General features: G+C 40.9%; 1 protein-coding gene, 1 long non-coding RNA gene and 3 other non-coding genes across 7 annotated transcripts in view; 3 read left to right on the forward strand and 2 right to left on the reverse strand.

Annotated features, from left to right (window-relative positions):
- The first annotated feature begins 595 nt into the window (after positions 1-595).
- On the forward strand, positions 596-668 carry TRNAR-ACG. The gene has a single exon. It is a non-coding gene; the product is annotated as a tRNA-Arg (tRNA).
- Positions 669-2,786: 2,118 nt separating this feature from the next.
- On the reverse strand, positions 2,787-2,859 carry TRNAR-ACG. The gene has a single exon. It is a non-coding gene; the product is annotated as a tRNA-Arg (tRNA).
- Positions 2,860-3,614: 755 nt separating this feature from the next.
- On the forward strand, positions 3,615-3,704 carry TRNAY-GUA. Its single transcript is given in 2 exon segments — positions 3,615-3,651; positions 3,669-3,704. It is a non-coding gene; the product is annotated as a tRNA-Tyr (tRNA).
- A 4,386-nt stretch (positions 3,705-8,090) lies between these two features.
- The window catches only part of DNAJC5B (DnaJ heat shock protein family (Hsp40) member C5 beta), a 30,738-nt gene continuing 11,019 nt past the window's right edge, over positions 8,091-27,809 (reverse strand). The window contains exons 2-4 of one of the 2 annotated variants that reach the window (XM_007061440.3): positions 21,309-21,522; positions 16,830-17,004; positions 8,091-10,323 (exon numbers count right to left, since the gene is read on the reverse strand). In XM_007061440.3, coding sequence (XP_007061502.1) covers positions 10,229-10,323; positions 16,830-17,004; positions 21,309-21,522 — 484 coding nt within the window. In that variant the 3' untranslated portion in view covers positions 8,091-10,228. Of the gene's footprint in view, positions 10,324-16,820; positions 17,005-21,308; positions 21,523-27,809 lie in introns of both variants that reach the window. The other variant, XM_027823871.2, reaches the window with a different exon arrangement.
- LOC122464458 lies at positions 16,157-26,413 on the forward strand. 2 transcript variants are annotated; one of them, XR_006288501.1, is made up of 5 exons: positions 16,157-16,785; positions 19,163-19,437; positions 24,438-24,543; positions 24,675-24,772; positions 26,281-26,413. It is a non-coding gene; the product is annotated as an uncharacterized LOC122464458 (long non-coding RNA). The 2 variants fall into 2 exon arrangements; XR_006288502.1 differs by lacking the exons at positions 16,157-16,785; positions 19,163-19,437 and having other exon boundaries at positions 24,321-24,543.

Here is a 27,809-nt window from a genome sequence, read left to right on the forward strand (position 1 = left end):
GTATAGCTGTGCCCACAGTAGGTAGGGTCATATCACTTTATCGGCACCAGTATAATTAAAGTAGTAGTCTAGCTAAGCCCTGACTGTCTGCTTCTGCAGACTCCTCTGTAAGACCAGCTGCTTAGATTGCAAGCTCTTTGGGGCAAAGAGCTGATCTCATATTTGCCTTTAAATAATCTTCCACACTTTTGATACTATATAAATAATATCCTCTAGCTCCTTCCTCCAGCTCTACCTTTCTTCTTCCTGCTACATTATCCACCCTAAAGGCAGGTTTAAACTTAAAATGCTGGCTCGGCACAGCTGCAGCAAAGACATTACTACTCTAACAGGAGAGCTTCTCCTGTCAGCGTAGTTAATTCACCTCAGCAAGTGGTGATAGCTATGTTGATGGGAGGGTTTCTCCTGTCAACATAGCACCGTTTACGGGGACTAGGTTGGTATAACTGTATCGCTCAGGAGTGATGTAGTTATACTGATGTAAGTTTGTAATGTAGACTTGGCCTCTGTATACTGTTACCCTAATGCTATATTGATAAATTTAGGTAGAATAATGTTATATGTCTCTCTACTCATAGTCAATTGCCAATATTCAGGGCCAGTGGCGCAATGGATAACGCGTCTGACTACGGATCAGAAGATTGTAGGTTCGACTCCTGCCTGGCTCGGTGTTCTTTTCTGTAAAATAAGTCTCCTGATTTATTTTCTCTCAGATATTTTATTAATTGATTAGAGCTTGCCTGGGACAAACTGCTGATATAGCTAAGGTTGCAAAATGACTTTCATTATAATTTACTAGTTTTGCTCCACAAAACTCTTAAAAAACCCAAACTTCCCCTTCTGAGCTGAAGCTTCCTGTTCTTAGTGTCAGGCCACTAGAAAACCTTTTTGGTTTCTGTAAAATACTTACTGTTTTTTAATTTCTCTTTTGTAAAGAAACCTGTGCTTTTTCACTTTAAATTTTGCATTTACAGTGAATTGTACTTTACAGTTAAATTTTCATAGTACAGCCATCACATATTCAAATGGAGCAGAGCAAGTTTCCAATGAATAAGGCATGAGAATTTGAAAAAATAACTTTATGAAGTTATAAACAATTGAACTTCGGGGTTTTGTGCACATGCAGTAAATCAGGAATCCACACAGAGAGCCTGTCATTCCAAACTACTTCATAGTCTTCGCTTCCATCTGCAGCATGGCTTACTCTGGAGTGAGAGTTCTGTTCTATTCAGATAATGATACTGCACTCAGTACTTTAGGACAGTTTACTAAAGTTGTAAAATGAAAAAAAAGCTATGATCTTGATGTAAGGATGATAGAGTGCTAGCACTAAAGCTCTAACTGCAACATTTATCAGTGAGAATGGGGCTTGTTCACTGTAAATTTATGGAAAACTTTACTAATATTTGGTATTTTGAGTATTTTCTTACCATTTCAATTATGTTAGCTTCCAGATCAAAAATGATTCTTCTTTAAACATACTGAAAACATCACATATACGTTAAACATATCTTAGAATTAAGGCTAAGATTTTGTCACGGAATCTGTGACTTCCAGAGAACTCTGTGACATTTTCTGCTTCAGCCCCGAGCCTGGAGCTGTCAGCGGGTGGCAGGGTTCCCAGAGCTCTCAGCCAGAGCTCTCCAAGGCGCTGGCCCTGCAGCTCTGAGCTACCATGGGTGGCAGCGGAGACCCTACCGTTCTCAACCACTGTGGGCAGCAGGGGGAACCCCAGAGCACCAGCAGCAGTGGGTCTGAACCCTTCTTCCTCCATGTTTTGTCACGGTTATTTTTAGTAAAAGTCAGGGACAGGTCACGGGCTTCCGTTAATTTTTGTTTATTGCCTGTGACCTGTCCCTGACTTTTACTAAAAATAACTGTGACAAAATCTTAGCCTTACCTATAATTTGCAAAATACTTCTATATTAACTCGACTTCTAATAGTAATTTTATTACAAAAAACAAAGATCAGAATGGGGGGTCTAGGAAGGAAAAAGTAATCTGCAGGTTAGTAAATAAATAAATATGTTCTGATATTTCTAAACTATAACAAATCATCACCATGGAAAATAATTTATCACATGACTATCACTTACTGGATTCCCAGACCTAATTATTTCCCACTATACTTTGTTTAATTAAAGATAGGCCAGATCAAAGATCAGTCAATGGACTGACCTCTACTAAATTTATTTAGCTGAGGATCTGGCCTAAAAAACTTTATTTTCATAAAATAGCTTAGGAAAAAATGAACCCCAGAACACACTTCTTGTAGGTGAACTTTAATATGTCGCTGCTCCCTGAAAAGCAATACTTTTGTTTTTAACAATACATCTTCCTAGTTTTCATTTTCTATTAGGCCAAGAGTTTCCACATTAGTATTTTTTTAACTGCTACCTAAAAGACACCCATGTTTTTGCCTACATTTCCCAGAAATAAGTACCACGCTTAGGCAGTTGACTTTTCTAGAGGGATTTGGTGTGCTTTTCAAATTTTCACCATTTCACAGCTCATTGTGCGATCCCTGAATTTAATTGTTTGAAAGAAAGCACATTTGCAATTATTTCAAAAGGTTAGGTATAAATGGGGTAAAAATACTTGAATATTTTAGACTTCTTGCAAGTCCAATTTACCCAGTTCTGTTTTAGCTGGGAGTTCTGTTGGACATGCAGGCATAGAGGCAGCAAGGCTGTTCAGTCAAACAACTATGTTTTTCCTCCTCATACTTAAAAATACAGTGTTTCTTCAATATGCCTCTAAGACTGGGTTTTACAGTAAAAAGCCTCCGAGCCAGGCAGGAGTCGAACCTACAATCTTCTGATCCGTAGTCAGACGCGTTATCCATTGCGCCACTGGCCCATGACATAAAAGTAAAATATCTGACTACCAAGTAAAGGGATGAGGGAAGATGCTGGTTCTCCCCATCCTCTCCCTCCGCGACCCTGGACATAACTGTGGTGCAAGGTGCGGCCTATCGCCTCCCACTCCACCCGGACCGAGCCCTGCAGAGACAGGCACCGCTTGAGGAGGCACAGCCCCTGCCCAGGCCACAGAACACCGTGAAGGCCATGAGCAGACCCTCCGCCCCCGGCCTGCAAGGCAGCACCAGGCCAGCCCATCATTCCCCGCCCCACCCCCCCCAGCCCCAGCCAGCCCCAGCCCCGCGGCAGAACTGTACTCCCAGGCAGCCCCCTCTCCCCCCCGACACACACACTCCGCACAGCAAGGCTTGGTCTCACAGCCCGGGCGCCCGCCCATGGCACGGCGGGGCCAGACACGGCTCCCCCCGGCACACACGCGCACTGCATGGCCAGGCGCGGGATTCACCCCCCTCCCCGCCGCTGCCGCTGAGGCCAAGCACGGATCCGTTGGCCTCGCCCCAGTCCGCAGTCTCTCGGCGCGGCGCATGGGCCCCTAGCCCGGAGTGACTACCGCCCCGCCGGGGGGTGTGGGGGCCCCGACGGGACCACCTGGCGTACCGCCCGCGGTCACCCGGCCCGCTCAGCGGCCACGCGCATGCGCCTTGTGCGCTAGCAAAACTGTCTGCGCACGCTTGACGGTGACGTCGACTCTCTCGGCTCTAGTGTGTTACTCGGGAGTGGCTTCTTCATGTCCCTTCGATAGCTCAGCTGGTAGAGCGGAGGACTGTAGAGGAACAGGCTGCGGGAATCCTTAGGTCGCTGGTTCGATTCCGGCTCGAAGGAGACGTCCATTTTTTCCCCCCATCCATCTTTATTTGCGCTTTGGGACATTGATTTAATGTTGCGGCTCACAGTACTGGCTCAGGTAGTCGGAATGATCGCTGTGTTCCAACATACGAAATATGTAATACTTGTGCAAAGTTATAGGAAATAGATAATAGTTTTAAATATTTTATCAAAATGAGAGAACTTTTTTCTGTGTGTGCTGGAAAAGGACATTTTTGGATCTCTTGTTCACAGTGGCAGGCAGATATTATTATTTAACTTGTACCTTCACACTGCTCTGCACTTGTAATTACAGGTGGTCTCCCAATGCAAATTTCAGTCCCAATCCAAACTTTTGTAAAATGTGGGAAAGTTTGGATCCAGTGATTTTGTTCGGGCCCAGCTCTACTTTCAATAGGATCTACTCCAAACAAACAAGCAAAAAAGGTGGTGGTGGCGGTGGTACAAATGGATGTTGTGCTACCTCTATGTGAAAATCAAAATCTAATAATTTGTTGAAATAAAAGAAAGGAATAGTGTTTTTGTGCCATGTTATCATAGACCCAAATGAGGCAAATTGCTCCAGGTAAATTCCTACACTCTGTAGTTTTATCTAGATTAGGATTTGAAAGATGTTAACAAATGTGTTAAATTAGCTAATTTCTTAACAGCCTAGTGTAGACCAGGAGAGAGTGCCTTGCTTACACTAGTCTCTGAACGAGGGTTAGCTAACATGTGCTAATTTACACGTCAGGTAACATCTTTCAAATCCTAGTTTAGATAAAGAGAATCAGCAGAGGCAGTAGTCTGCCTACACAAAATAACTTGCAGGATTGAGGCCTTCTATAGTAAATTCTTCAGGACAGAGAGGACAGAGTCTGGGCATGGGCACTGTGGGTGCTCTCATAATACAAATAATAATACATCCTGTTTTCTTATCTCTGTTATTATTGGTGGATTCTCCTTTGTTATGCCTAACCAAAAAAAACTAACAGTTCTGCAGATCACCATTTCTTTGGTTCCTTCCTTGAAGATGGCCATCAAATATGAACAAGCTACGTGTTCTATGGCTGTCAGTCTTGCTCTGAGGAGCTTGTGAAGCGAGTATCTGTTAATCTCCTCCCAAAGTGGAAGAGTATGTTGTAATCTAAACTAAGTGAGCTCTAAGGGTATGGCTATACAACAAGCGCTCCAGTGGCATAGCTGCAGTGTGGCAGCTACCCTGCTGTAGCATAGACATTTGCTGCAGCAACAGAAGGTATTTTCCATCACTGTAGTAAATCCACCCCCTCAACAGACAGTAGCTACACTGGCACTTCGGTCTCCTTAACTATGTTTCTCAGCCAGGGGTGTACATTTTTCACACCCCTGAGCTACGTTCTTGGGTTGACCTAAGTTTTAGGTGTAGATCAGGCCTAATAGCTCATGAGAAAAAAAACTACAGATGCTACTCCCACGCTTTGGTCTTCCTTGCCACTTAGCATCAATGTACCAGACAGCTTTTTCATTTGAATTTTATACAATGAATCAGCAATACCAAGTATATATTTAATTGTGCATATGTTTTATCATTCCATCCATACTTGATGGCTCTAATTCTGAAAAAACATAAAAATCCTTGACTAAAATTACATCAATATCTTGGGTATGAAATCTTAAGGAAAGGTAAAATAATTAAATTAAAACCCACAGGCATATTTGAAAAATGTCTTCTATTAAATAGTTTATTTTATTATGTATTTCTGTTACAGGGGAGTAAAGTGCACAAAATGTTTAAACAGCAGGTTACGTTTTTGCTAGTTTTTAATCTTTAAAAATATTTCTCCCGTTTTCTGTTTTGTGTGACCTTGGTATGAGTCATTCTCCAAACATTCAATAGAACAGATCTCATATAATAGATCCAGCCAAAACAGTTGCTGCTCAGGTAATTTCCAATCACTTGATGCTCTGTGGTCACAGAGACTAAATAACATTGTGGCGGAAAAAATCCCTCACTTTAGCAGGCATAGAAATGTCTGGCATCTTGTGCTGCCACCTTCACAAGGTCAGAGTTCCCTGTGTGAAATCCTGTCTCCACTGAAGACTATAGGAGTTTTGCCATTAACTTCGATGGACCCAGGATTTCACCACCTGATTCCTCAGGCTCTTCTCATAAGAAAAACTGAGGTTGAGGGATTCTGCCAGCCAATCCCAAGCATTATCAAGTGGGCCATCGGTTCCCCACAACCAGTAACTCAGGAAAGAGCTGGAGTAACACCTCTTGATTCACAGTACGGGTGAGAACTTTAAACAATCTAAGGTATTGTCTACAGGGGAAATTTGCCAGATTTCCCCATTGAGATAAGTAGCATCCTGCCCTGTAGAACAAAGAAGGCATTTGCAGCTGAAGTTCTGGTTGTTGTTTTTTTAAAATGCATTTGCCACATGCCAATTTTTCTGCTAAGTAGTTCCTCTTGGGAAAACAAAGTTCTCTCAGAATTTACCAGCTTGGAAAGTCACCATAGACATTTTGGATGGATCAGGATCTTATTGATTATTTTGGCTGTTACCAGAACAACTTTTTCTTAGGGTAGAAACATAAAGGTAGTGCTTTAATTCTTACACATAGGGAGTCTTTATTATTCAGAGAGTGTTTGACAGCAAAGGTAGATTTCAAATACATAGTATTTTTTATACAAATAAATGCAACACTATAGAGCAAAATATTTGCAACTCTATGCTTTCAAAAGATTAATAGTAATTCAGCTGGACTTTACATGGAAGCAAATCATGTAGGCATCATTGTTTCCACCTTAGTACACCTTGTAGAAAGCAAACAAAAGCAAAAGAAAATTAAATTCATATTTATGGACCAAATCCAGACATCCTTATTCAGTTTTTATTATGTCCTCAGATATGCAGACTCTCTGACTTCACTGGGACCTGCAGGTGCCCAACACTTCTGAAAATCAGATTGCCTTTATTTAACTGCCTAAATGTGGATTTAGGCACCCAACTTTAAAAAGGTTGACCGTAGTTTTTATCAGTCTAATAGTGTCATTTTAGCAAAGCCACATTCTTTCAGAGACATATCCTGAAGACTGTATTCAGAGTTGCTGGGGGTTTTTTGACGAAGGCTGTAACAGTGCATAGTGATCCTTGTAGAGCCCCACTTAAGAAAATGGGGCTCCCTGAAGATGCAGCAGTTGTCTGTGGGATCACAGTGCAGGACTGGGGCCTAAATTCTTTCTAATTTAGGCATCCTTTCTGCATTAAGAATTTAGTAAAAAATTACAGGATATAAGCCCAGAGCCAAAACCCTTTGAAGTCAATGGGAATCTTTCATTGCTTTCAGTGGACTTTGGATCAGGCACTCAGGTCTAGATCTTCAAAGTATTTAGGAGCCTAACTCCCAGTCTGAGCTTTAGCCCTTGTTTATTACCTTAGGGTCTGATTTGCTGCAACCATAGTAATCAGAGGTGAAATTCCCACTGATTTCTATGGGAGCATCACCTGTAAGATAATTTTTATATACCATGTGTAACTTTCATCTAGACTTTTAACTGGGTGCATTTTCACATTTAATTCTATACAGGAAACAGTCACTAGCATTTTCACACTTTCACAGTAAATTATTGAAATAAATTTGAAAAAGCGTGCTTAGAAAATCATTTACACAGCAGGTGTAATATGTATCCATACAGGGCCGGATTCTCAATTCCACCGCAGTGGATTTATATTGGCTTCAGTGGTCTTACACCAGCATAAAATCAGTGTAAAGGAGTAGAACATTAGGCCCACAGATATGTGTGTGTGTATGTTTGCTGGTGTATGAATGTATATAAATACAGATATATGCACATACATCTCCTACTAAAATCAGTTGCAGTTGAATGTGCATACCTGGGGACAGAGCTTGACCCATTAGAGCAAGGGAAGCAATTATGTGCTGCAGATGTGCAGGTAGTATAGGGCTTGAGAGAAGTAAATTGGAGTACTATCTCTGATTACAAGGGTAGCAGTAGCTATAATGCCTTCACAGGTATATGGAGATATATACTAACTGAGTATTAAGGGGTTTTAAAATATCAGTGTATCATAGGAACTTTAAAGAAGGTAATATTTAATGACTTTGGAATTATAGTTACTGATTTTAGCTGTATATTTAGCTGCAGCTGAATGGGATTTGATGTGAAAGGTGGGAAGAGGAGGAAGAAAATGTTTCACAACTACGGAATCCAATTTTTAAGAAAGAAATCATTTAAACTTTTGACAAACAATATATTCCCTGGTTTCTATAATTTTGTAGTAGCAGCTGTATTAGTCTGTATCTGCAAAAAGAAGAGGAGTACTTGTGGCACCTTAGAGGCTAACAAATTTATTTGAGCATAAGCTTTCGTGAGCTACAGCTCACTTCTTTGGATGCTTCCAGTGAAGTGAGCTGTAGCTCACGAAAGCTTATGCTCAAATAAAGTTGTTAGTTTCTAAGGTGCCACAAGTACTCCTTTTCTTTTTATAATTCTGTAGCATATTACATCCTCCCCAAGACTGAATTGTGAAAAGAGGAACCACAATAGCAAATGCAGAGAACTGGGGTGTGACAATGATTGATGGAATGTTTTCAGTAAAGAGAATATAAACTGCTGAAGCTAACGTATCAAACCAGCACAGTGCTAAGTTCAAGATTTCTGAACTAGTGCTTTAGCTCTTTACAAACTAGGGGCCTGATTCTCCTTCCACCTGCTCCAGTTTTACCTTGGTATAAATGCACTGCCTTCAAAAGAGATGTACTTCATTTGCTTCAGTGAAGAGAGAAGAATCAGACCCTATATATGTATACTTTAAATTTAAACCATATAATATTTTCTTGTCTCTCTGATTATTCCACATTCATAAATTAGCATTTCAACCACAAGAGTTTTGTGCAGCAGTGCACTGCTAGTAAAGACTATATTTTGACTTAAAATGGAACTTTAAGTGTATTAAAGGACACATTTATTATTAACACACAACTTCCCCAAAATTTGTCTATATAGAATAGTTTACATGTCTAAGATGTGTCAGTACCATAGAATCAGGACTGGAAAGATCTTACAACAGTGTGCTGGTTAAACAAAGCAAAGAGAGCCTGCTTCTGGAGTACAATTTAAACCTGAATGGGTAATAATTATATGATTTGAAGTGCAATACATGTATTATAGACTTGTAGCAAAGTAGAGGATGGGGTAAATGGTCACTGGATCAGGGCAAGATTATTAAGAGAAGCAAGTCCTATCTTGCTCTGCCTCTCTCTGCCAGGAAGCTACCTCCTGCCCTTTCAGCATGACTTCCTCCTTCTCTTCCTGTCAATTCCTGCCCCTTCCCTCAGCCCAGGAGCTAAGATGAGGGAGAAGGACCGTTATTTGCATGTCAGTAGGACAGCTGGGAAAGAACAAGTATAAAGCCATCAGTAAGGGGAATAAGTAGGCAGGCAGGCAGGCAGTTGTCTGTTGACTTGGTTGAGGGTCATCTTCCCTCCCATCCCAAAGGAGTTAGGGAGCCAAAAGGTAAGGAGTTGGAGGAGGCAAGGGTTGCATGAGGTCACAGGCATACTCCCAATTAAAAAAAACAACAACAGAACTTTGATATGTGTCTCAGATTGGTCAGTCCAAGATGAGGGAGAGATGCTGCTGCCAAGTCTTACAACTGGCAAATAGGGAGCATCAACCATCCACATCTGTATGGTATTTTCCTGCCGGTCTCCTGCTTCTGCTCTTGTGCAGGTGCTGTAATGCACATGCACAGAACCAAGACACAGAGATCATGTGCATTTCAATTAGGAGATTAGTCTCTTGGGTTTAGGTTGAACTGCCTTCTGACTGTTAAGCTCTTGGGTTTGGTAATCATGCCCTGTGCCAATCAAAGGACAGCTGACTCAGCTTCTTTATTGCTCTGGTTCCAACCCCAGCAAGTTTCAGTCTACTAGGCAGACTAGTGCTGTCACTCAGTGCTCTCTCTTTAGCAAAATCAGATCCTTCCTGATACCTGCCATTCCTTTGCTGTCTATTGAAAACACTTCCATCGTTTTCTCAAAGGAAGCAATAGCATTATAAATACAGTCTCTACCCTAAAACTTTGTGGCAAACTAAGAACATTACATTGTCAGACAATGACAGAACTGGTGCCTTCTTGAGTGGACTCAAAGCCCTAATCAGGGAAAGTCCTTGCTTAGGTGTGGAAAGGGAGCTCCATTTAAGGGGAGATAAGAGAGAGGAATATTATTGTATTGAAGGGATAGCCTGAGCTCAAAAGTGTTAACCCTCTTCAAGGGCAATTTGCTAATCAGTATAACAGTATGCTAACGGTAAGTATCTCAGTGCAGAACACAGAAGATGGGCCTGTTCATTTTGAAGGCCCTATGAGTTAAAGAGTCTGCATCCACAGGAAATTACATTCAAATTACCTTTGCCTAACTTAAAAATCAAATACAAATATGGAAAACAATTACAGTGCTTTTCAATTATCTTTTCTGAACCCTCTTTGTGACATGAGCAAACTGCAATCAGACTGTACTTGCTCTTGCTTTATGAGTCTGTGTGATAGCTGCGATGGCCATCTCCGATTAGTTGAGTTTTCTCATTTGCATTTGTCGGCTGAAGTATGATTGGAGTTTCTCCATCTAAATCAAACAGAAAAAACAAACCCCTTTAAGCACCGTTGATTTGATACAAAACTCAAGCTGCCTTTCTTGGTAGAATGACAGCAAAAATAATAAGATCTAGTATACTGTAGAATGATCTTTCAAACAAGCTTTCATCTACAACCCTTTTAGGGTCCAATCCTGAATGAGTAAGGGCTGCAGGATAGAGCTCTAAATGGCTGTATGCACACTAAACAAAATTCTATGTTTACCATCAATGTAATACTTACGCTAAGCCTGGGTACACTTTACCCGAATGTTCACACAGGAAGTTATGTTGCTACATAAACCAGTGTGCCACATAATCCTTTTTCAGTTTGCTTATTAATTATTATTAATTATGATTATTACACCATCATTTTACCTGATGCTTTACAGAGATTAAAAAGACCATGCTCCTTGCCCCTAACATTTACAATCTAAGTGCCTGATCCTGCAAATACTATTGGGTATAATGATTACTACTGTGAGTTCTTTAGACTGACTATAATGAATACTACCATGATAATTAAGGCCCTACCAAATTCACGGCCATGAAAAATGCGCCATGAAGTCTGGTCTCCCCCCATGAAATCTGGTCTCCCCCCCCCCCCCCCCCCCGTGAAATCTGGTCTTTCATGTGCTTTTACCCTATACTATACCGATTTCACAGGGGAGACCAGACTTTCTCAAATTGGGGATCCTGACCCAAAAGGGAGTTGCGGGGGGGTTCACAAGGTTATTTTAGGGGGGATCATGGTATTGCCACCCTTATCTCTGCGCAGCCTTCAGAGCTGGATGGCCGGAGAGTGGCAGCTGTTGGCTAGGCACCCAGCTTTGTAGGCAGTGCCCTGCCAGCAGCAGCACAAAGGGTGTTAATACCATACCATGAAATCCTTATTTCTACCCTGCTGCTGGTGGTGGTTCTGCCTTCAGAACTGAGGTCCCAGCCAGCAGCCGCCACTTTCCAGCTGCCCAGCTCTGAAGGCAGCATCGCAGCCTGCAGCAGCACAAAATTAACGGTAGGAGTACCACAACCCCCCTTATAATAACCTTGCGACATCCCCCCACCACACACAACTCCTTTTGGGTCAGGACCCCTACAATTACAACACGGTGAAATTTCAGATTAATCCCTAATGTTTTGTATATTGTCATTCAGTATAGATTCTGGTTTTTGCTTTCAAAATACATCAGTAAAAAAGATGCCTATGTTTTCTTGTGAGGGGGCTGTGATGGGGTAAAGCTAGGTCCTTGGAAAGCTGCAGTCAGCCCACAGATTGTTGCGTTCAGTTTCTACAGCGTAGAAGGTTTAGCTGCCTCTTCTATGAATCTCGCTGGCACAGCTCCTCAAGCCGGTGCAGGGCTCAGGATCTGGCACTTAAAGGCAGGGCAATCTGAATATGATGCTTTTATGTCTTGATATAAGTACATGCCTCTAGAGTGGCTGTGAAGCTGGCAGACCAGGTGCCAACTCCTGCCAAGATCCTTAGGCCTCGACTGAACACTGGCCAATACGTAGCTGGAAACCAGTCTGGCCCACCTGTATGTTAGTATTGTTAAAAGAGATGCTAAGTTTATAAGAATGTGTTTAGTGTTTAGACTTTTTGAAATGCTTGGAGGATGCTGCATGTATTAATCTCACTTATAACATCTGTGTCCCCTGTTATAAGGTGACAGTATTTGCATTGTACTCTTCTGTAATTGTGTAAGTTCCACAGGAAAGAAGCTTTAGTTAATCTAAAATGCTTGCTTCCTACAGCAGACGTTAGGTCCTGCCCACCAAGAAGGCTCATTGAAACCAAATAAGGCTATTGTGAAACATCAAAGAACAAAGTCCTTCCTCCAGTCCTCCATGAAGAGGAGATGTGTGCATGAACTCATCCCATCAGCTTGAACTCTGGGAAGAGGGAGATACAATTTTTCCTTCTTAGAGATTTTTATCTCTATGCCCCTTGGACTTTGGGAGGGCAACATTTCTAAGCATGAGCAGTAAACGGGATGAATTATGGACACAAAACATAACATACAGGAATAACTCGACCAAGAGCAGACATCTAATTGCATGCCAGATGGCATCACGTCAGTGGCTGTGTAACTAGTTTGATTTTGTCAAGGTGAAAGGCAAGAGTGATTAGACTGCAAGCAGCTTCTCTGTATGGAAAATTCCATATTTCAACACAAGGTCAAAAAGAGGCACTATTTCTCACTATTAGCACTTATACAAAGTTTACAAGTAATTACGTTTAAAAACATGACTCTGGTTTAGATTAGATTGGGAGTTCAAATTCATTTTTAAGGCCTTTTAGAAAAGCAAAATATTTTCTGGATTTTCATGTAGGTTGATAGGGTTTCGTGTGTGTGTGAGTTTTTAATTTTATGGGCAGTCATTTGCAACCAGAAACAGTACACTTCAAGGCTAGGAACACTCAGTGACTACAAGAGAGGGGGATCCATTAGAAATGTACTACATTGTTTCAAACTAATCTGCAAACACTTCAGGAGGCTGGCAGCTTATCCAAATACTTTGCTGTCTGCACAACTCTAGGATTTATTATGGGTTTCATCAGAGTGGGAACCCGGGGTATAATAAGCTATACAAATATAGCCTTTTAACAGAGAGCTACAGAATGAAGGTGCAGCAGAATTCACAGCTGAAATTGTTTTCTATAGATAGCTCATGTTCGCTCTTCGCCTACAGTGATATCATATGGAGTGCGGAGGAGACAATGATGTGCTAAATACTTATTGCTTATGAATCTGGAAAGTAGTTCAGCTCATTCCAGTTCTTTCCCCCCCTTTTTCTGATTACATTTGCTGTAAAATTGAACACTGTTTGGAAATGTATCATTTTGTTCTGATGATTATAACCAACCAGGAAAAAACCCACTGACAAACAGTTGGAGAACATCACCACAGTCTGACATACCAAGTGCCTGACACCTTACTCACATGAGCAGTCCAACCTCAAACAGTGCCTCATTCAGCAGCAGGAGAATCGGTGGGACAAATGACACTGATTCCAATGGGAGCAGAATTGGGCCCACTGACTTAAATGAAACTGTTTATGTGACGAGAACATTGCGTGACTGGGCTCCAAAGCAGGAGCATAGGTCCCAGCTTAACGGAAATAATTACTTCCTTCTCTTCTGCTGTGCGTTTTCTCAGAGCATTTGAAACAGTGTGGTTACTGCATGCATTGCAATATACTTTTTATTTATTGTCTGATTCTGACTCTTAAAATATGTTGGTTTTAGGGCATAATGGTTACATAAAAAACATTTAGAAACTGGTCCAATGTTGTAATAATCTAGGCCCCAATCCTTCTCCCATTGATGTCAATAGCAGAACTATCATTGATTTCAGTGGATGCAGGATCGGGTCCCTAGTTATTAGAACTTCTGCTAGTGGAAAGAAATCATTCTCTTTACTATAATAAGAGTAAAGGGCAGGTCCTGCAAACCTTATTCATCGATAAATTTCTTTAGTTCTTTTGCTGAGACTACTCATATGAGTAAAGGTTGCAAGATTCATCCTACAGGGCCAGGCGTTCAAAGTAGCTCAGCACTAGAGCGGTTTGAAAATTTTCCAACTGAATGTTTTGCCATCAGAAAATGCTGTTTTGTCAAAACCAAAACCTTCCATGCGGACATGTCAATCAGAACAAAATTTCATTTTATTCACACATTCTTAGAATGGAATGTTTTGATGTTTCATTTAGAAATTTATTGTATGTTATAAAAAAAACAACAAAAGATAAAGTCAAAATCCAAACAAATCATTTTGATTTTATCAAAACTAAATGGTGGGACATTTCAAAATTTGACATTTTTGGAACACAAACAATTTTCAAAATCATGGAATTTCCTGTGACACAGTAATTCCAGTTCTCACACAGCTCTACTCAGCACCAAGCAGCTCCTATTGAGAGCAGCAGGAACTACTGGGTGTGGTGATAATCTGGCTGATAACGTGCACGGTACTCAGAGATTGATATCATGAAGTAAACTACAAAAGCAGTTTCTCCTCCCTTGGTGTTCACACCTCAACTGCTAGAAGAGGGCCTCATCCTCCCTTATTGAACTAACCTTGTTATCCCTAGCCTGATTCTTGCTTGCATATTTATACCTGCCTCTAGAAATTTCCACTGCATGCATCCGACGAAGTGGGTATTCACCCACGAAAGCTCATGCTCCAATACGTCTGTTAGTCTATAAGGTGCCACAGGACTCTTTGCCGCTTTTACAAATCCAGACTAACACGGCTACCCCTCTGATGTATTTTTTGCATATTGAGCTCTTTGGAAAATAAATGACTTGTTATGTACAAAACACTACAATAAATTATTTAGTTAAACTTTGACTTTGGTTTGAGGATCTACATTTTGACCTTGTAGCAAAATTTTGAATAATGCTATTTATGCTGAGAACAGTGAGAGACAAAGAGATTAATTACTAGAGAGAGTGATCCCACTGTGGGCAGGCGACCTATAAGGAATTTGGCTCAAAATGTGGATTTCTCTTCCAAAGCAGCCTGCTGCAGGAGAATTTACATTTGTTTTCTGAATTACCTGGTGGAGGCTTTCTCTAGAAGCTATCTTACATAAAGCTATGGGGGTGCAGAAAAGTCAGAACCTGCCTATCTAGGACAATCAAGTTTGAATTGCCTGCTTGAAGAGGCAATGCTAGTACCAGCCTATGCCATTTTCATTCAGTTACATCTTTTCAACCAGCATTTATACAACTTGTGTGTGCAGCTTGTGTCTGTTATCACTTGTTTTCTTTGAAGTGCAAATTTAAAGGAAGACGCAGATGCTATTTGTGTTCAGCTGCAGAGGAAATGCATTCATTGTCCTGTCACGTGGAAACCTTACTTTTGTTCTTGACTTTTGTTGTTATTGCTTTGTTAATATAAAATAAAGGCAGTTCTGACTGAAATTATACTGTTGCTTTTGATTTATGAAAAGTGTAGCAAAAATGACAAGAGGGATAAGAGACCTGGAAAAGTTCTAGTTTATTTCAGGCCCTCCCTATGAAATCTGGATTTACAAAATCCAAATCTATGTTTTATTAATTTTTTTAAACTGGCAAATTAGTGAACATTCTGAATAAACGGGAAATGGGTATCTCAGTAATGTCAGCCATTGGTGTGATGGAGGAAAAGAAATGAATTGTTAAAGCGTGGAAAGACCCCCTTGGGGGAGTAGCTGGGCCCAAATCTGGGATTTTGAAAGTTTGAGTTTTCTTATAAAGACTGTGTTGTAAATAACTAGGACCCCAGGAAGGGGAATTTTTTGACTATCTGGCCTGTGCGGACTTTTTTCAGGGAGAATGAGTTAAGGAGAAATGGAGTCAGCGCTACTGCAGAGCCACAATTGGCCAGAAGGGAGTGCTACAGGGCAGGTGTGTGCTTTGACATGGTGGTTCTAGGTATAATGAAAATACTTTTATAACCTTTATCACAAAAGATCCAAAGCACTTTAAAGAATAAGCCTTATCTTGCAGCCCTTTCTCAAGTGAGTAGACCCATCAAAGTCAATAGGACTGTTTGTATAAATAAAGGTTACACAATCAAGCCCACTGGTGTTCAGATAGCTCTGTGGGGGAAGGAAGCAGGTCAGGCACAGCACATGACATAAGAATGACTAGGATATATAGGCCATTCACAATATAGCAAATCTCCTCTCCTACACAAAGTGTCATGGGATCTTTAATGTCCATGTGTTTAATCAAATCCATTCTGAAGAAGAGCTCTATGTAAGCTTAGAAGCTTGTCTCTCTCACTAACAGAAGCGGGTCCAATCAAATTTATGACCTCACCCACCTTGTGTCTGCAATATGCTGGGACTGATACTTCTACAACACTTCTGCATAATCAAGACAATAATAGATACAAAGAAACTGTCATTTCTCTATGCAATATACAGTAGAAACTCAGAGTTATGAACACCTTGGGAATGGAGGTTGTTCGTAACTCTGAAATGTTCATAACTCTGAACAAAATGTTATGGCTGTTCTTTCAAAAGTGTACAATTCAATATTGATTTAACACAGCTTTGAAGCTTCACTATGCAGAAGAAAAATGCTGCTTTTGACCATCTTAATTTAAATGAAACAAGCACAGAAACAGTTTCTTTACCTTGTCAAAGCTTTTTTTAAACTTTCCCTTTTTTTTAGTAGTTTACTTTTGACACAGTACTGTACTGCATTTGTTTTGTTGTCTCCGCAGCTTCCTGATTGCATATTTCTGGTTCCCAATGAAATGTGTGGTTGACCGATCAGTTCTTAACTCTGGCGTTCATAAGTCTGAGGTTCTACTGTACTGTGCTTCTGGCTTAGTTGCCGTATAGAAGATTTGTAGGACCAGATACTCTGCAGCTGTAAATCAGCATATCTCCATTGACGTCAGTGGAGCTACACCGGCTAACACCAGCAGAGGACCTGATCAATAGTTTCTTTAACGGTTTTGTATATTTTCACTCTATATTAAGTCTCTACAATCCGTACCTTGTTCCATGTCTGTCTTGATCTGCTCTTCCAAATCCTCAGGAGACATGCAGAACTCATGTTCTTCCCCTCCGGGTGGCTTGGGTTTACACTGCCCACAACAGCAGCTGAAACAGCAGCACAGGCAGCAGCAAAAGTAGCAGCCTGTCAAGAGGCCACAAACTGCAAACAGGGCCTAGATTAAACGGGGGAGAAACCCCTATTACCACATGAACTTCCTTTAATTAGTGACAGTTTTTAACAGACATAAGGCACGTAGTGTCAGATTTTCAAAAGAACTCAGGGCCAGATTTGCATGTGCTACTCCTGAGGGCATTCTGCCCACCATATTTTAAAATTCTGCATGCTTTATTTGTCAATAAATAAATGCAGAGGCTCCAGCATGGCAGTGGGAAGCACAGGCCACTGGTTGTACGAAGGTAGGAAATCACCCTGCAGCCTCCCCAGCCCCACCCCTGGGACACGGATTCAGTGGTGAGGCTGCACCTGACCCTGACACAGCACAAGGTCTGGGCCTACCCCAGAAACACCCTGGGGCCCTGCCCCTCTGCACCAGGTGCACCAGATGTGGGGCAGGCAGGCAGGCTCAACCAGGTAGGATCCAAGTGTGAAAGGGCTGAGTGTGGGGACAATCTGGGCGCAGGCAGCTTCCCTTTGCTTCCCTGTCAGAAAGTCATTTTTCTGTGGGGAAGCGAAGAAATCTGCGGGGGACATGAATTCTGCACACACTCAGTGGTGCAGAATTCCCCCAGGAGTAAAGTGCTCCACACCCACAGTTGGAGCCAGATTGTCAAGAGTTTAGCCACCATTCAAAAACCCAAATATGGGCCAGATTTTCAGAGCACTCGCCACCCCACCCACCCTTTGTCATTATGACATTTATGGCTAGATTTTCAAGTGTTCTGCACCCAACATGCCCCCAATATGCTGGGCTCTTGCAAATCTAGCCCAAGTTGTGAGTGCTGAGTGAGGCCTTCCAGAAATTCCAAACATAGTGCAAAACCCCCACCTCCCTTAAAAATGGCTCATTATAGTAGATCTCTGTGTAAATTCTTATTCACTGTTAGAGTGTTGATAATAGCAAGTATATGAGAAAAAAGAAACAAAATAAGGAGTCCAAAGGCGGGAGTGGCTAAGATGAAACATTTAATTTTCCTCTCACACATACTGGGATAAATCAAGTGAAGTTACTTAGGTGTATGTAGAGGAGAATCAGGCCTCCTTGGTCAGTGCAGATCCTATGGACTTCAGGCACAAATCTGCTTTCATCAAGGAGGCTCAATTTAGCCCTTAGATTATAGTTAAAAGGCCAGTGTTGAGAATAATTTAGCACATGCAGCTTAACTCAGGGAAAGTGCTCTCACCAATAGTTTAATGTATTCAAAATAAAATATATGGCTTGATGATAATAATAATAATTAATAATAAAACAATATCCCCTCCCCCTCCCCACCCCCAAATCCATCGCAGGATTGTGACATGTGTAAGGATAGGTATCAGGTTAATAGTATGGAAGTGACTATGTGAATTAAATGATGCAATGTTAGCATGGATGCAATTATGCTCCATTTGAAGTCAGTGGAATGATTCACATGTTTAAAGTTAACCATCTGAGCAAATGTTGAGGCTCAAGGCCAATGGTAATACCTGTACCAGGTTAAACCCACAAATACCTCCAGATGTTTTCAAAAGACTGGCCAGATTTATGCTGAGTTGAAGTTATTTCAAAATGCTGTGCCTTCTCTCACAGCAAACCTAGATTTTGTACTGGTTTAACTGTTTGGGTTAGGGTGTGACTTTTTACTGAAATAGATAAATTGGTACACACACTCCCAAGTGTGAATGCAGTTATACCCATATAAACGTTCTTTAAAATGGTATAGATTATTTCCCTAAATTTATGGGTATAAGATATGTCAGTATAAGCACCTTTATACTAGTATAATTGTGTCTACACTAGGGAGTTGTACCACTTTAACTATACTGATTTCAACTTGATGTAGTTAAAGTGGCACAATCACTGTGTACCTTAAGGGAAAAAAGGGAATTATGAAATATTAGTTAAAGCTTTTTTCTGTGTAAAATGGCCCCACTTTCCCAGCTTGGTTAAGCCTTCAGAGAATTCTGGGCTTAACTCAACAGTCATTTTTGCTTTGCACTTCACCGTTAATTTTCATTTCATTACATTTAATGACTTGTGCCATCACTTAGTATCTTCTGAGTGTGTGTGAGTATGATGGAATACACTGCTTATCAGGGCCCTGAGAAGTATAGGAGGAGTGTAACTAGCAAGAACTATGGCCCACTAACTTGTTTTCTTGTTGGTTTTACAGGAGTATGAATCAGACTGGAGATCAGATGCCACTGGGATGGACACTGTGGCAATGAGTGGCAGTATAAGGCCCAAGATAGACTCATTCACTACAGGGCCTTGCTTATCGGGTATAAGAGATGGAAGAGGAAAGGTATGGCTAGGCATGTGGGGAAATAGCTGGACTCAACTTGAGAGGAGCCTTTGTTGACCTGTTTATACTCTGGAAATGGGAAACTTTGTTTGGTTTAGTGGCGATGGAGAGACCACCCTGTGACAATCTGGGAGGGATGATACGTAAGTACCTCTGATTTTTGTGGTACATTTTTCATAGGAGGTTCTGCAATATGTAATTTAATGAATTTTGCACAGGCTCCGTAACAAATCCTTCCATACCTCCAGAACATAGCACCCCAAAACAAACCCAGCAATTGCTCTCCCTGCTCTCATACAGGCTACAAGACTTCTCAGCTGCACCCTATGCTCTCCTCTGCTCTTCTTGCTGGTCACGGCTGCTGCTTCTGTTGGTGTCTCTGTTCCTATTCTCATACCCACATCCATTCCACATGCATATTCACGTAACCTGAGTCAAGGGAGTGGCTCATCTGATGCTGCTGCTAGAGGACTTATCAGTGTCTCTTTTCTTCTCTCCCTTCTTAGCCAATGACTCCCTGCACTCAGAGATGGAGACAAGGAGGCTGGGAAGAGGGTAGCTGAGAGCAAAGAGAAGGAAGATTGACACAGCAGGTGGTAGTAGTAGAAGCAATCAGTAGTGAAGGAAGTCCAGGACACAGTAGGAGTCAGCAGCCACAGCCTGTGCAAATTTGCTGCCAGAGAAATAGGGGCCAACTGTAAAGTCTTGGGAGTTCAGGTGGAGATGTGGTCCAGGTCCATCTTCAGTTTTTGCTGGCGTGGATACAAATTTTGCCAATATGATCTTGTAAAAGTTGCCCAGTTTTGAAAAAGTTGTCCATTAATTTGTATTTGAGCTGCTTCTATTCCCACCTGAAGTAGTATATAAAGTATGCTTTCCCAGACACATGGAACTGACCTTGCACTGACCACTGCTGGAAACAGGATACTGGGCTAGATGGATGCCACTGTTCTGCTCCAGGATGGAGATGTCCATGATCCTAAATCAGATCTGCCATTTCTCTTCTCATCACAGTGTATTTGGTTCACATAAAGATAATTTTTCTATTTATTCCAATGGACTCTTTGCTGCCCCAACATTTTGTTGCAGGAAATAGCAGTAAGAATAACATCTGAAGTGTGGGATTTTCCACATTTGTGATGTCATAGGCTTGTTACATTCACTGACACACTGATTGCAATGCTAGGGTTTGCAATATATACATAAATATCAAAAGATTACAATTACATAATAAACCAAATGAACCGAGCTCTTATGTCATCAGAACCCCCACCCGGGGTTTTTCCTCATTCAATTTGCTGACTTGAGGTATCATGCTCTTCCTTTCCTGCTCTCTTCCTCCACTCCGCAGTTCTCACCTCTTCTTCCACTTCCTTTCCCCTGCCCCCTCACAATGTACCCAAAGTGTACGTATATGACACCATAATCACACACTGTGTTATGTATTATTATTGCTTACGTATGCTGTGTGCTATATATAGCAAAGAACATGGCTAAATTTGTACGGTAACTTATTAGCTGGTTGTCACACAAGTAGGACTTCTCATTTTTGAGCAATGAGTCATTTTTATTTAGTCATTACTGAAAAGAAAATCAAAATTAACCTGGAGCTCCAGTTTCAAATATAATTTATGCCTCTAAGTGTTACCAGACATGAAGTGTATTTAATTATTTAGTAAATTAAAGGAAAAAGGAAAAATCCTTCATTAGCACTTTTCTGGAGAGGTGCTTAATTATATTTTTGCCAGTTTCTAATCATTCAAGACATGCCATCATTTAATTAAGCTGCTATGATTTAAGGCCCTGATCCTCAAAATTATTCTGCATCGGGGGACCCCTAGTCCCATGCAGAGCTCTCATGGGCTCTCATGGGACTCCACATGAGTGTAAAGATCCAGTCACATGGAACACTTTGCAGGACCAGGGCCAAACTAGGTTAGAAGACTGCATGATTTCCTAGCTTGCTCAGTACATTTTTAAAAAAAGAACAGAGCATTTTATTTTACCCACTCACCTTTGCCCACCAGCTTGAAAGCATGAAGTATGCATTAACATTTTCTTCTCCAAATTGTTCCGCCACATATAGCCCTAATGATCCATACTTATCGTATATGTTTCTCTTGGACTGGTCAGTCAGTATCGCATGAGCATTGTTGATCTCTTTAAATGTTTCAGCAGCCTCTGGATTGTCGGGATTCTTGTCAGGATGATATTTCAGAGCCAATTTTCTTAAACATGAAAGAAAGGAAGAAAAGGAAAAGAGCGTTTGCTATAAATATTTACAAAATATTTTAGTTGATGCATTTTTGTTCTGAGGAGAAGGTCTGGCCTAAGTTTTGTTAGTTACAGCTTTACTGTAGCGGGAGCTAAATGCGAGGATGCCAGTGTAGGGCTCTATAGCAACTGATAATGGCTAATGGTGCAAAGATGACAGAAAGAAGTAGGTGTCTATGACCGATTTGAAAGAGGGCAGCAAGGTGAATAGAAGAGTTTTTGAAAGAAAAATAATAAATATTCTCCTAAATAGGGATAAATATTAAATAAACGTCCTTTCCTCAGTAGAGCTCATTCACATGGCTGTATTGACATTTGTAACACTTGGAGTTATTTTACCTTTAGGGTAAAATGCTGGTCCCATTGCAGTCAGTGGCAAAAGCCACAATGTATTAAATAGGGCCAGGATGTCACTCTTAAAATACACCTTATGGTTAATTCATAATGACATGAGCTTCTTACCTCTCAAACTTTTTGACTTTCCATCTGAGGAAAAGGGGCATAATTTTTCTTTAACTGTAGCGATTACAAGCCCAGTCTTGCTTCCACTGAAGTCAGAGGAAGTTTTGTGAGGCTCTTAAGTATCGCTCTAATGTGAGAGAAAAAAGAAGTCTTCCCTTAACATGAGACTGCTGTAGTTAAGGCTGAGTCTATGTTTTATATTTTATTTGAGCAGTGGGTTGGACTAGATGACCTCCTGAGGTGCCTTCCAACCCTGATATTCTATGATTCTACCTTGTCAGTTACAAAACCCTCTAGGCAGAAAATTGATACATGCTAAAAACACAGATGCTTATTCTTCTTTCCAAAAATGATTTTAATATGTCAGTTTTAAAGCAAATATATCAACTCGTTTATTCCCTCAAAATTACCTTCCTTAAAGGAAGGGAAATACTTTGGGATGATCTCATGGATCAATAGATACCTCAAGGTATTATATACAGCAGCTAGGTTTTCAGAAACCCTAACAATGGTAAAGTAAAAGAAATTCAGGCGCTCCAATAGAATGGGAGCATCCTTCTGAAGTACAGAATTGGAAAGCAACAGTGGTTTTGAACAGAGTCAGTTTCAAATGTCCTTTTGCCAAGCTCCAGGCAAAAGCAATCTTTGGACCTGATTCACCATTGCCTATACCATATGCAATCTTTTACACCGGTGCAGACTGGGTGTAAAATGCTACTGTTTGGATCTGGTAGCATTTTACATCCACCTTGCTCTGATGTAAATGGCTAAAGGTGTAGAGCAATTGTGAATTGGGCCCCTTGTTTTTAAAATAATGAAATTGCAGGGGGTTGGTCTTTAAAGTGGACTGACCTCATTTGATGCTTTTAATAAAAACCCCAACAATTTTTGAAACTTCTGAAGCTCCAGATTGCTGTCAAGTAGCTACTGAACCTATGCTTCAGCTATTTCTCTTCATATAAGCTTTTACACAGTGTTACACTTTCCCTTATTCCCTTGAAATGGACTTACTATGATCTCATGGGAAATGCAGTGTAAGTCTGGAGACAGTGTCTGATGTCAATACCAAATGAAATTAGATAAGTGCAAGTACTGAATACCATGTTACTATGTCTAGATAGAAGATGGTACATTCATAAAAATGTAAACACTAACCTTTCTAGTATATGATAGAGGTGGTAATAGGGTAACTGGAGTGTCCACATGTTTACAGCTCAACATGCGTGCACTGGGCCAGATTCTCATCTCATTTACACCAGTGAGAAATTCTGGAGAAATACCATTGACCACAATGATAGCGTAGACAGGGCTCGGGCTTTTTTACAACTTTGTCATCTACTCACGATCACAGGCTGAATTACAGAAAGAACCACTGTCTTCTTATACTGAAGAAGGAATAATGAACACAGTTTTACTCCTAAATTTTCTCTCTGCTTCACTGTAGAATTAGCTAGAAACTTCCCCAGGCCTCTCAGTGGAAGATTCATGCACATGTAATTTTCTATATGTTTCTAACTATTCTGTTCAGGTTCTTATATTGTTTCTGTTATTGTATCCGATACCAGGACCTGAGAGCAAAAAACCCTCAATTCTCCTTCAAGCTAGAATCAAATCAACAATCTAAGGCTTTCTACAGGAAGTACCTTTACAACGTTCCATGCATAATACCAGCTGTGCTAGCAAAGAGCTGAGCTAGTTACCTATCTTTCTTTAGGCAGTGTTGTAGCTGGGTTGTCCCCCGGATATTAGAGAGACAAGGTGGGTGAGGTAACATCTATTATTAGACCAACTTCTGTTGGTGAAACAGAGAAGCTTTCGAGGTCTGGGCTGAAAAAGAGGTCTGCGTGAGCTTGAAAGCTTGCCTCTCTCAGCAACAGAAGTTGGTTCAATAAAAGATATTACCTCACCCATCTTGTCTCTCTAATAACTTTATTTATGTCACTGCTGGGACAGCACTTGGCTCTGTCTTTCTATTTCTACTGCACCCAACACCATGGTATTTAAATACCAGATATATTTCCAAACAGGAAGAATGCATAAAATATTTAAGCGAAGTATTTTCCTCTCACTTTGATGTCACTCTGACAGATACTAGAACCATATGCAGTATCTTTGGGGGACCATATTGTATTAAGTTTATGAATGGTTTAATGTATCATTGTGGGCCAGGGACTGTATGCAACTGCAGCGGGGGAGGATTACCACTGCTCCTCCAGGACCTAAAAATAGTGGGGATGATTAAGGATAGTTGCTGAAACTGTAAACAACTCTAGAGAGTTATCTCCCTCTGGTGTGGTTTGCATGTACATGGTCAAGCTGGATGTTCCACAGACCAACAGACAAAGAAAGGGCTTTTGGTATAAAAAGGCTGTGTTTAAACTGACACCACGCCTTCTTTATGATTCAGAAAATGGAAAGGACATTTTGTCCACGGAGGGCCTCAACAAACTTTGCAGAAAAGTTGGAAGGACCTTGGCCTACCTGGGCTCCATAAGGCTGATGGCTGACCTCTGGTAACCTTTTAACATGTATATAGGAACTTTTATTGTATTTTTTGTACATTTTCTCTTTAATGCTTTTGTCCTAACAATAAATGTATTTTGCTTTGTGAAGACTGGTTGGTAACTGGTATACGCTGTTGTAGCCCCTGCAGAAAACTTAACCACAGCTGCTGGACAGACTGGGGAAATGATGTCACAGTGAGCTGCAGAGGGACTGCAAGCCTAACCCCCTAGCCTGGAGGTAAGGAGACATTAGTTTTTACCCAAGAGGGGGGATTACTAGGAAGCCTAAAACCTTTAAGTTGATGTCCTCAAAGAAGACTGGAGCCTGGGGGCTGTCAAAGGTGCAGTCAACCCTGAAACTGTGACTTCCAAGAGTTGCACTTCTAAAAGTTAACATGAGCTGGTTATATTTTTGAGGTACACAGCAGCTTCGGAGATGCTATAGAGAGATTTTAAGGAACTGGGGGGGAAAGAAGTGAGACCTACAGGGAGCTCTCCCCATGCCAAGATCATACTGCTGCAGAGCTCATACTGCACATACTGGTATCAAAGTTACTATATATATCAAGTCTGTGGACATGATAACTGGGTCCCATTCATGACTCAAGTAAAGCGGTTTCAGAGACAGTATTTTTGTTTTGCTCATGTTTATATCTGCTTTGTATTTTGGAAGACTGTACTCCCTTTTGAGGGACTGACACAAGTCGTTTCCTTAGTACAATTATTAAGTGACAGGAGGTGCCCTCTTGTGGTAATAAAAGTGATTTATGTCTTGTTAAATTACATGATTCTAATCTACAAACCAAGTTCAGTAAGGCAGGTACAGGCAGCTGTAAAATACACTCCCAGGGTGTCCCAGGAGCTTAGAAAGCCCACTGCATCTAGGGTGACCAGATAGCAAGTGTGAAAAATCAGGACACTTGTCTTTCAGAGAGAGGTATATAATTGCCTATATAAGACAAAGCTCCTAATATTGGGACATCTGGTCAGCCTAACTGTGCCAAAGGAGAGATGTCTCCATTAGAGTGCAGGCAGTGCTCCTCCCTCAATTTACACTGAGGCTGGAGTGCAGCTTTATTTTCCACAGGAGCTGCACTGTAAAGTCGCCATCAGGAGACAATACAGCCTATTTCCACTGGCCAACCCTTGTTTTGGAGTACAGTTGCTGGCCTGGAGGCACTCTGTCACCTTTCATACTGACATAAGCCTGTGAACACACTTCTGCTGGCATTTATACCAGTGGGGAATTTAGTGTTATACCTTTAACTTACTAATATCTCCTCTTGCATGCCTTAAATATATTTTAAAAATCATGCCTTTAATATCATTAATGTCTCATGTTTAATGGTATTTAGTAGATTATGCATCCTATACTTAAACATAGTATTAAATAATATTAAACACTGAAATATGTGTAGGACTGACAAATGAAATTGTTCATAAGTAAAGTTTTATGAATGAAACATTCATTCATAAAACCGGTCACCCCAATAACTAGCTAATTGACAATTAAGATGCTTGTTAAGAGCCATAGCTGTTCAGCCAGCTGCCCTTATAAGTTTCACTTTCAATCCAATTGCTGCTTAAATCACTGAAACTTGCACTATTTCAACATTGTAACTTCTGCTCACTGTTTGCCATTCATTATACTTGTCCATATTGTAACTCAAACTCATTTTAAAAAGCTCAATCCATTTTGTAAAAGCCTGCTGCAACCTTCATTTTGCAAAAACCTTATTCGTTTAGTTTAGATGTTTGAATGAGGTATGGATGGATGATGGAATCAACCTCCAGCCTCAACCCATCCTGATGAAATAAAGTGTCAACACCAACGGCTGAAGATGCAGACAACAACCCTGACAGAGCAAGAAGAGTCCACCCTGAAAAGAAAAGAACAAAGGTACAACTGAAGGAACATCAAAGCCAGGTCCCAGGCTGAAAGTCATGTCTGTAATTGACGGGTGATCAATCACACCGAACTCAGAGGCAGCGTGACACAGCAAGTCCTATAGACTCTGGATTCAAACTAAAGCCTACAAAAAGGATGGATGAGATGGAAGACTTTGGAGGGTAACATTCTGCTGCCAACATGGAAGGGCATCGGTGCATGCCCAACAGAGACCCAGCTCTTCCTTGTGCCCGGCTTTCCTGGCCAGTCAGCCACCACAAGCTATGAACCCAAGCCACGAACTCAAGGTACATTCAGGACAGGTAACTATACAGCAGCTGCAGAACATTTGGGTGTGTGTGTGTGTGTGTATAATTATTAGGTATTAGCTAGTGGTTATAGATCAAATTGTGTTATAATAAACGTGACATCTTGACTTGTCCCCTGAAATGATCCTGTGTGGTTTTGTCTGCATAACATATGTAGACTGAATAAACAGGCTGACTTTACATGTCTAATGACATTCCGTGGTGTCTAAGAACTTAGGTTGCATATGGGATCTGGTCTTTTTTGTTAAGTGATGGAAAAAGGCCCAGGCTATTAAAATTAATATTGACTGAGGTATTTCTTGGAAATTGATGGCTGGTTAGAAGAATAACACTAAACACTTTATTGGCTTCCATGGTTTTTGCACTAATATATCTGTAGACATTTCTGCCCTCCCTGTACTCCTTAAGCAAAATTATACAAATTAAGGGCTGAGTCCCAGAGCCCTTATTTGGAAAACATTTCTTCTGACTTCAGAGGGATGAAGGATTCTCCTTTCACTACCTCCCTCTGCCTTCCATATTAGCACAGACTCAGACAGATTTTGACTCTTGATTTAGATAAAATGTATTCACTGCAATTAATTTACTAGTGCAGATGGATGGTCAAATAGCTACTTTGCCTAAATGCTGATAACTTATTTCCTAGTCTAAGACAACTATTTACTTTGCAGTTCACTAAACATAAAACAGTCACATTACATGGTCCTTTCAAAAGAGACGTTCAGACTAGACAAGCACAAAACCTAAAATCTGTGGATAGATTACATCGCCCAAGATGCACCATGGCTCGGGACTCCTATAATGTACCCCTATTATTTAGTGTTCAGGAGCTATGAGAAGGAAAGAATGGGTTTGCATTTAGAACTGCTGAGAAAATAGGATATATTTCCACAAAATTTTCAACTTTTCTACAAAACATTTTGACTAAAACCTGAAATAATTCAATTTAAAATGTCACTGCAGTGTTCATAGGAGTTATAGTCCTGGGTGCCCTATGCTCCCATTCTCCACTAGGGACTGAGATCTCTGGCCAGACTACATCTCCCATGATGCATGTT

Source organism: Chelonia mydas, chromosome 2 (genome assembly GCF_015237465.2).
Source record: "Chelonia mydas isolate rCheMyd1 chromosome 2, rCheMyd1.pri.v2, whole genome shotgun sequence".
NCBI lineage: Eukaryota > Metazoa > Chordata > Testudines > Cheloniidae > Chelonia > Chelonia mydas.